The following is a 12,680-nucleotide window of genomic DNA, read 5'->3' as shown; positions in this document are numbered from 1 at the left end:
TATTTTTGGGACAGAGAGAGACAGAGCATGAATGGGGGAGGGGCAGAGAGAGAGGGAGACACAGAATCGGAAGCAGGCTCCAGGCTCTGAGCCATCAGCCCAGAGCCTGACACAGGGCTCGAACTCACGGACCGTGAGATTGTGACCTGAGCCGAAGTCGGACGCTCAACCAACTGAGCCACCCAGGCGCTCCTCAAAGTGATTCTTAAGTAACTTAATTACCTGACAAATAAAAATTTAATACTTCTTAAAATAAAATAACAAAACCCAGGAAGGAAATTGTCCAAGGTGGGAAAGAACAGTAGAAAAGGAGAAAGGAGTGATGACTTCCTCAGAGTCCATACAAGGCTGGAAATAATTTGTGTTTAAATTATACTGGAAAGATCTTTTAATACATGGAGCATTGGAACATTTAATAGAGTCATCAGCAAGATATTGCCTTAGTGGGGTTGGCTTTGGGGTGGGAGTTAGGAATAATTTGAGACTACAAGTTGTCCTCGACCTTCCCTGAGAAAGCTTAAGAGCAAGATTTGAAAGGATCAAACTGATTCCAAGTAACTGAACTACATTCAAGGAGGGAAAAAAGCCATAAGCTTTAAAGAACTACAGGGGTGCCTGCCTGGCTCAGTCAGTACAGCATGCACCTCTTGATGGCCAGATTCTAAATTTGAGCCCCATGTTGGGTGTAGAGATTAATTAAAAATAAAATATTTTTTTTAACATGTATTTGTTTTTGAGAGACAGAGACAAGAGACAGAGCCCACAGGGGAGTGGCAGAGAGAGAGAAGGAGACACAGAATCCAAAGCAGGCTCTAGGTTCCGAGCTGTCAGCACAGAGCCCAACTCAGAGCTCCAACCCATGAACTGTGAGATCATGACCTGGCTTAACTGACTGAACCACCCAGGTGACCTTTAAAAATAAAATCTTAAAAAAAAAAAAAAAAAAGATGTAAAGAACAACAATAAAATCCAGCACCAAAAATGTAAAATTCACAATGATCACCATCCAATAAAAAATTACCAGGTATGCAAGAAAGGAATATACAATCCATAGTCAAGAGAATTATTAAATGTCAATGGAAACAGAGTCAGAATGACAGATGATAGCATTAGAGGACAAGTTACTATAAACAAGTAGTTGATGAAAGCATAATCATGATGAAAGAAATGGAAGGTATAAAAGGACCTAAACTGAACTTTTAGAGACTAAAAATGCAGTTTCTGAAATAAAAATATACATGGAATGATATTAAGAACAGATTAGACACTGTAGAAGAAAAGATTAATGAACTTGAAGACATACAAATTATCCAAAATGAAATACAAAGAAAAAAGGACTGAAAAAATAAAATTTGTGTTTCAATATCAAGCAGTCTAACATATATGTAAGTGACTTCCCATAAGTGGGGGTGGGAAAGAAAAATATTAGAAGAAATAATGGCCAAATTTTTTTCCATATTTAATGAAAGCTATAAACTCACAGATCCAAGTAGTTTAACCAACCCCAAGAAGAAGAAACATGAAGAAACTGAAATGAATGAAAGAAATTTAGAGAAATTTAATATAATCAAATTATCTGAAAACCAAGCATAAAGAGACAATTTTAAAATGTGAGAGGAAATTCATTCAGAGGAACAAAAATAAGAATTAGAGAACACTTGTCATTAGAAATCATGCAGGCAGGAAGGCAATAGAACAGTTTTTTTAAAGCATCCTTCAAAAGCCACGAAGAAAAGACTTTTCAGCCAGAAAACAAAGTGCTGAGAGAATTCAACTCCAGCAGACCTGTATTATAGGGTATGTTAAAGGAAGTTTTTTTAGGCAGAAAGAAAATGACATCAGATAGAAATTTGGATCTGCAAAAGAAATAAAGAGCACCAGAAATGGAGACTATGCAGATAAATATAACAGCCTTTTTCTCATTTTTAAACATTTAACAGGTAACAGTTTAAAGAAAAATAATAACAATGATTTAAAAAAAAATTTTAATGTTTATTTTTGAGAGACAGAGAGGGAGATAAAGCATGAGCAGGGGAGGGGCATAGAGAGAGGGAAACATAGAATCTGAAGCAGGCTTCAGGCTCTGAGCTGTCAGCACAGAGCCTGATGCGGGGCACAAACTCACAAGCCTTGAGACCATGACCTGAGCTGAAGTTGGATGCTTAACCGATTGAGCCACCCAGGAACCCCAATAAAAATGATTATATAAAAGTATAATGTATAATAAAAATAGCCAAAAGACAGGAAGTTTACTCTTATGTTGTAGACTATTTATGAAATGGCATAATGGTATTTGAAGATAGACTGTGTTCAGTAAATATGTAATTGTAAACTTTAGAGTTATCTCTAAAAACAAATGGTGACAGAGCTAATACCCAATAGTGGAGATAAAATGGAATAAATATCACTCATTCCCAAAGAAGGCAGGAAAAAGGGGAAAAAGGAACAAAGAATGATTTAAGCCAAACTATATTGATATTTACATGAATCACAAAAGGTCTAAATACTTCAATGAAAAGGTGGAGAATCTCAGGTTGGCTAGAAAAGGAGATTATCTGAGCCCAATTTAAATACTAAGAGACACATAAATTAAAAATATAAAGTATAAAACTAGATATACCATGTAAACATCATAAAAAATGAAGTTGGAATAGCTTACGTTAATAATAGATAAGACAGTTTTAGAGCAAAGAATACGACAAGGAATAAAGGGAGACATTTCATAATTTTAAAAAAGTCTTAATAATTTTAGTGTTTATGCAGAACTTCAAAGTAACACCAATCAAAAACTGATGAAATGGAAAAGAAACAACTGCATTCATTCATAATTGGAGATTTCAACATCTGATAGTAGAATGACAGTGTGGCAGAAACTACATTTTTTTCACGTACACATGGAAAACTCACCAAGAATATATCACATTGTAGGCAACAAAACAAGTCTCAATACATTGAGATGTAGGCAAAATATGCAGAATTTGCAAGCATATTCCACAGCAGGATTAAGTTAGAAATCAATGGAAAAATACCTGGAGAACCCCAAATACTAGGCTACTAAGTGACAGATTTTCAAATAGCCCACGAATAAAGAAGAAATGACAGGAGAAATTAGAAGAGTATTTTGAATTGAATGAAAATGGAAGCAGAACATATCAAAATGGATGGGTCACAGATGAATAGTACTTAGAAAATGTAAGTTCTTTCATTAGAAAAGAGGAAACATCGTCAGCGAATGATCTAAGCTTTCACCTTAAAGCAGCAAAGACGAGAAAACTAAACCAAAAATAAGCAGTAAGAAAGAAACAATGAAGACAAGACATCAATAAAATAAAAATAAATAACGGGGAAAAATCAATGAAGCCCAAAAAGCTGGCATTTTGAAAAGATCAATAAAATTGATAAACCTCTAAACAGAATTACCAGGGAAAAAAGGAAATACAAACTGCTGTTATCAGGAATTAAAGTGGAGACATTACTGTAGATCATAAAGACTTAATTCATATTAAAAAGATGAACCAATAAGTTTTCAACCAGTATGAATTCTTTAGTCCTCTATAGCCTCTGCCTTGAGTAAATGCCTTCCTACATAGCTCACATCGCTAGATACGGGCTTTCTGTAAGGGAATATAAATAGGTCTTAGGGCAACCATGTGGCATCAGGCTTTCACAACCTTCTTTCAGGTTAACATCAGCTCATTAACCCTTCGTCTTAGGTGTGGTCACCTGAAACCATTTGTTGAGGTGGCTGACTTAGCTGCCTGCACTATGGTCTGGCTAGGCTGGTGAGGCGCCACCATTACTGTACTTTAGGAGCTCCTTGAGGGATTCCATTGCTTATTCTGGCTGGTCACATGCTGACTTCCTCTGATGTGTGTGCTTCGCTGTCCCATGCTTTGGCACATGAGAACAGGCTTTCATTCCTCAATCTCATCTACCCTCCACCTGCCCCATCCTGCCCCCCTAGCAGTGTCCTCTGGGAATGATGTTTTCTGGTGTTGCGAAGTGTAAAAAACTGAATGGCTTTATCCACCCATGTAGCCATCCTTCTTCCGGAAAGATTACCAGTGACCTGAGGGAATGCTTCTTGTCTCTCTGGTGGGCCGTACCATTTTTTCCCTCATCTACTCCCTACATCTCAGGCAATCAGAGATCCCTGGGGCTCAGGGGATCCCAAGTGGAGAAGTCAATACCAGTTGTTTTTCCCCCTCAGACTTCCATGAAAATTACTAGTGATTGTGTTGAGAGGTGAGGTGAGGGGTAACTTTTATGGAAATTCTGCCTTCCTGAAATTCATTCAATAAATATTTATTGAGCATAAACCTATGTGTCAGGTGCTCTTCCATTGCTCTTACAACACATGAGTGAATAACACAGATAATTTCATGGAGCTTCCATTCTGGATAGTGTTTCATTTTGTTGCCTTTCTAGCCTCTTTATATAGACTTTGTGTGTGTGTGTGTGTGTGTGTGTGTGCGCGTGATGTTGGGGGAGTGTGGTGTTACATTGCTGGTTATGCTGAAATGGCTTCTCCGAGTCAGTTCTAAAGGAGAAGAGATTGACTCCACACTTCAAATGTGATGTATTTCCTGTTTTATGGTCCCAGCTATAGACTGTAGTCACAAATTTAGGGAAACAGAAAACATTCTATTTGACACCCTATACTATCATGTTGCATACAAGGATATGGGGGCCCAGAGAACAAATACATCCTAGTAACTTAGGATATACACTACCCGCTACAAACTCCAGGCTGAGACCTGAGGTGGTTTGTACGGGCAGATAGATGTATTATCCTACATCTGTAGAATGGGAAATGCTAAATTCTTTTTTTTTCTTTCGTTTTTTTTTTTTTTCTTTAAAGTGTGTGTTTATAAATGTGTGTGGTAAACACTTAAAACCATCATTTCAGATAGTTTTATTTTGGCCTCAACTTCTGCCAAATGCTTGATTCTTTTCATGCTTCCCCATTCAGAATTTTATTTTTCATTTCATCCTACTTTTAAAATGTTTATTTATTTTGACACACACACACACACACACACACACACACACACACACACAGAGTGTGAGTGGGGGAAGGGCAGAGGCAGAGGGAGACACAGAATCTGAAGCAGGCTTCAGGCTCTGAGCTGTCAGCACAGAGCCCAGTACGGGTTTCAAACCCATGAACCATGATATCATGACCTGAGCCGAAGTTGGACGCTAACTGACTGAGCCATGCAGGCATCCTTCATTTTACTTTTTTAAATGTCTATTTTCAGAGAGAGAGAGAGAGAGAGAGAGAGAGATAAAAAGAATCCCAAGCAGGCTCCCCACTCAGTGAGGAGCCCCATGCAGGGCTTGATCCCATGACCCTGGGATCATGACCTGAGCCAAAATCAAGAGTTAGACGCTCAACCAATTGAACCACCTAGGCGCCCCTCCCAATTCAGAATTTTTAAAGAAAATATCTGTTTGAATTAATCTTTCACACCACCAGATAATGGGATGTTGCTTCATTGGGAAGCTATAGAGTTTGGTACTCTTGTCCAATCAGCTGTGGTCATGAGAGGAGAAGGTAGGACATACGCCTAAATAGGGCTGCTCCTTCAAACTGGAGCAGTTTGAAAGGGCTCTGAACTGTCAGGGGCCAAAACAACAATTGGTCAAAATTATTATGAGCATCCAACCCATATTTCTCTATATGAAGTCCTGATATACTCTGTTTAACTAAAAGGAAAAAGTATATATGATTTTTTTTCTCCCTAGACATAAGCTGAGAGAAGATGGGAGTCCTGCTGTTACAAATAGTAAATTCAAAACTTCAGGTTACTGTGTGGTTTGTTAAGAGGTATATGGGTCAGTATATTCAGTAGATTCTCATTTGCCAAGCATCAGAAGGTGAAATACTAATGCTTCAAAGTGGCCTTGTAAATTGTGGAGAAGGTAGGATTTCTGTGGTTTTAGTGTCTATATATATGTGAGTCCCTGTGCATGCCCACTGGAGCTCCTGAAGGTCCAGACAGCATCTGCAGCTTGGCTGGTTTTGTCTACTTTGTGCTTCTTCTGAGGATGAGGAAAGAGGTGACCCTCTAGGATGCCTCGGGAGAACGTTTTGGAAAAGAGAATGGTGGGGTGTTTCAGAAACACTTCTTCCTGCTTGGGTCTGATGGGGGGCATATGAGGGTACAGTGTGTTTTGAGCTCTGGTTCAATCTGTACTTGTTAAGGTTCTACACTCTTGGATTCAGAGTTTTTAGCCTACATATAACATATGGCTCTCAGAAGGTTTTGTTTGCTTGGCTGATATTGTGGTTGCTGTTGCTGTAATTTAATTAGTTACCAACTGAAAAATCAGGCCATTCCAAAACTCCCCAAATTTTACATTTCCAGCTTCTGTTGGAAATTCTGGTCCTTCAATACTTGTGTTCTTTCATGGTGATAGCTGAATTAAGCACCCACTGTCTTTCTAGATGAACCTGGCAAGTGCCCCCTTGATTTTGTTAATCAGACCCCATAAGCTTTAGTCCTTTATGGTAACTCTGGCTGTATAGGCATTTGGGTTTGTGACCACAGTTTTAGAGAACAGCTGATAGCACAGTCCTCTGGAGGTAGGAAGCAAGGGGATAATTATGCTGTCTCTTGTTTTGAATCTTGGCTCCTTGGTCTAGCTGAGTGACAGCCAACATCAATTTATATATCTAACCTTTCTAAGTCTCAGGTTTCTTATCTGTGAATGCCATTTCATAGGATTAATGTAATGATCGAATGAAATAAACTTTGGCTTATCATGGAGGTTGGCATGCAGTAATCCTTCTATGAGTTGATGTTAGCTACTTTAATTGATATTCTCAATGTTATTACTAATGTATGTGAGACAGGAGGGTAACAGGGGAATATGTGTAGATACCTATCTTATATAATAATTTACATATATATTTTTCCCCAAGGTCAGAGATTATTTTATTCCCAGAGTAATTCCTCAAAATATTTTATGCCTTCTCCCCCCCACACCCAAAGTTATTCCTTTTACCTATCTTTAATCCTATTGATACAAGGGCCTATTTTTTCTCATTCAGTCTTCAATGGTGACTATCTTTTCATGTATAATTATTTTAGTTTCTGCATTTTAATGTTACACCAGCTGTTCATGCCCATTTTTTCTACATTTTATGAGTATAGACACCTACAAAATTATACAATTTTAGAAATAATACTAATTGTGTTGTAGTTATGTGGGGAAAAACTTTTAATAAAAGGACTTCTATACTTGTAAATAGAATTTTATGATTGTGTCATACTTTCTTTGCTGTAATATCCTTCATGATTCTTACAGAACACACAGTAATAATATCTTACAGAAGCTTCCCCTCATGCCATTTTATTTTTATTTTAAAGAAATAAGGGGGGAGTGCCTGGGTGGCTCAGTCAGTTAAGCGTCCAACTCTTGATCTCGGCCCAGGTCATGATCTCAGAGTTCATGAGATAGAGCCCTGTGTCAGGCTCGCACTGATATCATGGAGCCTGCTTGGGATTCTCTCTCCTCCTCTCTCTGCCCCTCCCCTGCTCACGTGCATGTGTTCTCTCTCTCTCTCCCTCTCAAAATAAACATTAAAAAATACAGAAATAAGAGGCAAAAGTGGTTTAACTCTTTTTTTCTTATCTAGAAAAAATTATACTTCCATTTTTCTAAAAATTTGTTAGAAATTTACTTTACTTGGGGTGCCTGGTGGCTCAGTTAAGCATTTGACTTCGGCCCAGGTCATGATCTCACAGTTCATGGGTTCGAGCCCTGTGTTGGGTTCTGTGCTGACAGCTTGAAGCCTGGAGCCTGCTTCAGATTCTGTCTCCTCCTCTCTCTGCCCCTCCTCCACTTGTTCTCTGTCTTTGTCTCTTAAAAATAAATATATGTTAAAAAAATAAAAAAAAAGAAATTTATTTTCTTAAACATTGTAACTGCTATAAACCCCAAATATCCTTGTTATACTGATCAAATGAAAATGCTAAAAGCAAACTTGTCCCCTAATTTTAGATTTTATATAAATTTGTAAATGTTTTCAGGATAAAGAAAAGTATACTTCAGATATTCTGGTGTAATCCAATTCAAAGTATCATCCCTGAAAGAAAGATGAATCTGAGAATCTAGGCATACTTAAAAAAATGTGTGCCAGTGTTTATTTAGGATCCCTTCTATTTTATTAGAAACAGGAACAGTAATTTCACCAGCAGGAAATAATACAAGTAAGTGTAACACTCCTTTGATTGTTGTTCATTGGAGACCTTTTGGATCCAAGGTCAGAATCCAAGTAAGAAATTATTAATAAACACCCAGTCCCTGACGATTCATTTAAGTCCTGCTCAACTAGATGAAGGCTCCCACCGGGAGGAAAAGTCGCTGTTCCTCCCAGCTGGCTTTGTGTTTCTTTCAGTGCTCTCAAGAACTTCGTAGGGGCAGTTTTGCTCTGCTGCGTCAGGCTGCTGGACAAGAGTTGATGCTCACGGCGCCGCTGACCAGGGCTGCTTTACTGAAGCTCACGGGCCGCCCGTCAATCACAAAGTGACGGATGCAGCCTGTGAAGGGTCTGCTGGGGGCCAAGCGCGGGGTCAGCAGAGACTCTGAAAAAAAGAAAGAAACGAAAACCAAGATTGCAAGTGAGGCATTCCAAGTCCAAATATTACTTGGGCAGAAATATACATAGTAACTGTTCACATCATCAAGATGATTTCCATGTCAAAAATGTAATATAATTATAATTGACTCCTTTTCTCAGGAACTTTATCTGCCTTTGAAGAAATATGAATATGTGGTAATTTTAAAGTTTTGCCATGTTTTCCCTGATCAAATTTCTGAGTAGATTTCATTTGTCTTCCAGGGCTGAAATCTACCACTTACAGATAAAGCTTCAGTAGTGAATTTTCAGGATCTATACTTATTTTTGTGTGATTTAATGAGAAAAGGGAAAGGAATTTTAGCTTCCACACTGTTTTTAGATTTGGCTCATGTTTCTGCTTAATTTGTATCATCACCCTTTGCCTTTAAGCCTCCACATTTTTGCCAAGTTCATAAAATACAATGAGAAAATAATGAATTCATATAAGCTAAATTTTAATTTTTCTGAGCTCAGGGTTTGAGAACTATAAATGGGATAATGATAATTAGACTAGTCTTTGTATGGGCACAGGTGCCCGGTAGAATGCCAGGGGAAACTTCTCCCCTTATCTTAATTAGAGATCTAGAAGAAGCCTTATGCTTATTAATTGTACAGATAAAATTAAATGTGTTGGATGATAGAAGCAATATAATTTAAAGCAATTGAGAAGACTTAGAAATTTCATGGAATTAAAATCCATTTAGTCAAAGCTTATTATTATGAACAAACAGCTATGTGAGCAGTAGCAGATAAGAGACGGAAAACACTTCGAAATCACTCACTCAGGAAGGAACATAAAACAGGACAGCAAATTAAATACCATCAAGCAGCTGTAATAAGTTTTCTAAGCAGTGTAGATTAAGACCGTGCAGAAGCTTTGTACTGAAAATAAATCATGGAAATAGCATTTCATATTTAGAATAATTATCAAGTTTTAGATTTGGAAGGGGGCTGAGATCAATTCCCTTTGTCTCTAGATTAGTATGACTATATATATTCTTCAAGGCTGCTCAGCGTACTTCATCACCAGAATAAAAATGAGTGAACAGGAAAGAGTGTAAGGGGCAGAAACATCTATTTCTTCTGCCCATTTTGGAAACTAGTTTTAGAACATGCCTTTTCATTCTGCTCAAGCTTACCACCCTTGGTTTATGGGGAACATCATCTAGAGAAAATAATTCATATAGAAATTATGGTCTGCATAATTCACACAATTTATGGTAGGTAGTGACAATAAAGTGTCCCAGTACCCTAAGTAACTGATTAATAAAATCAACACGGTATTAAGAACATTCCTTGGGTTAAAAGCCTGACTATGATAGAATAATGCAGGCTTTTCAGTAGAGGAACAGTCAAATCTGTGTGTATGTGTGGATTACATTATTTTAATTAAAAATTTTTTTTAATTTAATTTTTTATTTTTTAAAATTTACATCCAAATTAGCATATAGTGCAACAATGATTTCAGGAGTAGATTCCTTAATGCCCTTTACCTATTTAGCCATTCCCCCTCCCAACAACCCCTCCCGTAACCCTCAATTTGTTCTCCATATTTGTGAGTCTCTTCTATTTTGTCTCCCTCCCTGTTTTTAAATTATTTTTCTTTCCTTTCCCTTATGTTCATCTGTTTTGTCTCTTAAAGTCCTCATATGAGTGAAGTCATACGATTTTTGTCTTTCTCTGACTGACTAATTTCACTTAGCATAATACCCTCTAGTTCCATCCATGTAGTTGCAAATGGCAAGATTTCATTCTTTTTGATTGCCGAGTAATACTCCATTGTATATATATACCACATCTTCTTTATCCATCCATTCATCCATCGATGGACATGTGGGTTCTTTCCATACTTTGGCTACTGTTGATAGTGCTGCTGTAAACATGGGAGTGCATATGTCCCTTCAAAACAGCACACCTGTATCCCGTGGATAAATGCCTAGTAGTGCAATTGCTGGGTCGTAGGGTAGTTCTATTTTTAGTTTTTTGAGGAATCTCCATACTGTTTTCCAGAGTGGCTGTACCAGCTTCCATTCCCATAATTTTTTTTAATTTCTAATTTTGAGTTTTAAATTATACAATAAAATTGGCTTTGGGGAATATAGTTCATTAAATGCATTAACTTTTTATTGATAGAAATAGTGTTATCAGGGTTCTGCATGATAGAAGAGAACTGGTTGGAATTCCAATAGGATTCCAAATAAGAGGTTTATTTATGCCTAAATTTCCTTTAGTTATTCTTTTTCATGCCTCGGTTTCTGATGTGATTTTAGTGGAATTAATGTTGAACAGTTCAATGTGATGTAATTAATGACATTCAGCTTAAATTATAATTGCTTTCGTTCTAGCCTTGCTGGCACGTTTCCTAGATGGAATTAAAAGCTGTAATGGTGCAGTGGGCTGGTGGTTAGCTCCCCCTGGCCCACTAGTTCCTGTGTGCGGGCTCCTTAGCTAAAATTTGCTGTTCATTATATGACTCAGGCAGGCTGAGTCTGGCTTCAGGTCCACCTTTCCCACCCAGCCTATGGAGCTTAGCAGCTCTTGTAGTGGGAGATGATGGCAGTGTGTAATGCTGGGATCACACTCTGAAAACAGACAAAAATCAAGGAGAAATACTTGTTTGAATGACAGAGTAAAGCACTTTGGTGCAAAGGAAAGAACAAATACTGTCAGTTCCATGAAGGAGGGCCGTGCTTGTTTTGTCCTTCTCTGGGAGCCCAGCACAGTGCTTAGTAGACCGTAAATGTTTGTTTTGTGTTGGATGAAGTCACGGTCCCTAGCAGCAAGGAGTATACTATTGAAGTTCAACAATAGTCTGTGGTTAAGTGTTACAAAAGGGATATGTAAATGTAGCACATTCTAGGAAGAGCAGGGCATGTGTGTGTAAGTAGAGGTCTGAGCTGAGTCCTAAAGGTCAATAAGGGGTTAAATTGGGAAAAGAGTGGGAGAAGTTGTTCCTCCAAATGTATGGGGAGGAGGGAAGCAAGAACATTTCCCTGTGTGCTATTAAAGGCCCGGAGCAAGGAGAGCATCGCTGAGCATTCAGAAAACTGTAAGTCTCAGAAGGTGTGGAGAGACCCCAGAGGCAGGGGTAAGGAGGGGCCAGAGGATCAAGGGCCTTGCAAAATTTGGTGTTGCACGCTCTTGGGAACGTGTGAAATATGTTAAACCACGTTGTGGTTTCCAGGAAGAAGGCAATGTACAGAAACAGAAGAATTGACACTTCTTATGTACCGCCTGCAGGAAGTTCAGTGGTGGCCTTTGCCAGAATCCCTTTGAGAACCGCGGCCCGGAGCCAGAGGAGAGGGCTGGGGAATGGAGATGGGCGCGGATAGTGGACGTAAAGAAGAGGAAGGTCTCAACTCTTTCATCAGTGAGTTACTGTTATTGTCAATACTAGTATTTGAAAAATTCATGTTACAAAGCAGAGGAGTGCTTTGATGGTATGATTTTGTGACTACCCAGTGTCAGGTGCTTAATTTTATCTGTGTTTTCTCACTCTCTCTTTTTTTTTCCCTCTCACTCTCTGCATTAAAGTATTGCTTGCCTTTACATGGGTCAGTCTAAAATAATCTAGATAGCACACAAGGAAAAAACCATGTTAAGTTTTTCCTTAAAATCTCTACCAAATTCCAGATGTAAAAGCTGGGGTTTCTCCTTCTCTCTCTCTCTCTCTCTCTTTAGCTTTAACATTCAGTTTTTTTCCAAGTTAGTTAAATGTGTGAAACAAACACTTTCAATAGGTCATGGTCCCTGCACCGGAGGTTTAAAACAATTGTGGGGGGTCCATGAGAGTCCTTCTGTGACCATCCTGGATTGTACCAGCAGCAATGTTACTGATGATGTTTGCAGGATGGCAGCTGGGAACCTCTCTTTGGGACTGTCACTACATAGGGACAAAAGAACTTATGGTCTGCAGCTGTTTTCACAATTCAGACTAATCTTGGACAAGGAGAACTGTGTATTTCTCAGTAAGAAAGAACTCCTTTCTTAGTAAGGAAGGGAAGTAATTACCAGCAAACTTTTAGTCCCCCAAGATTCTCAGATCTTAGAG

At 38.4% G+C, this 12,680-nt stretch overlaps 1 protein-coding gene across 2 annotated transcripts in view; it reads right to left on the bottom strand.

The window, feature by feature from the left end:
* Nucleotides 1-8,125: 8,125 nt before the first annotated feature.
* LAMA4 (laminin subunit alpha 4) overlaps nt 8,126-12,680 on the bottom strand; it is a 142,483-nt gene continuing 137,928 nt past the window's right edge. For both annotated transcript variants that reach the window (XM_027057066.2, XM_027057065.2), the window contains exon 38: nt 8,126-8,594. In XM_027057066.2, coding sequence (XP_026912867.2) covers nt 8,449-8,594 — 146 coding nt within the window. In that variant the 3' untranslated portion in view covers nt 8,126-8,448. The remainder of the gene's footprint in view (nt 8,595-12,680) is intronic.

Source organism: Acinonyx jubatus, chromosome B2 (assembly GCF_027475565.1).
Source record: "Acinonyx jubatus isolate Ajub_Pintada_27869175 chromosome B2, VMU_Ajub_asm_v1.0, whole genome shotgun sequence".
NCBI lineage: Eukaryota > Metazoa > Chordata > Mammalia > Carnivora > Felidae > Acinonyx > Acinonyx jubatus.
This window is presented reverse-complemented; position numbering and strand designations above follow the sequence as displayed.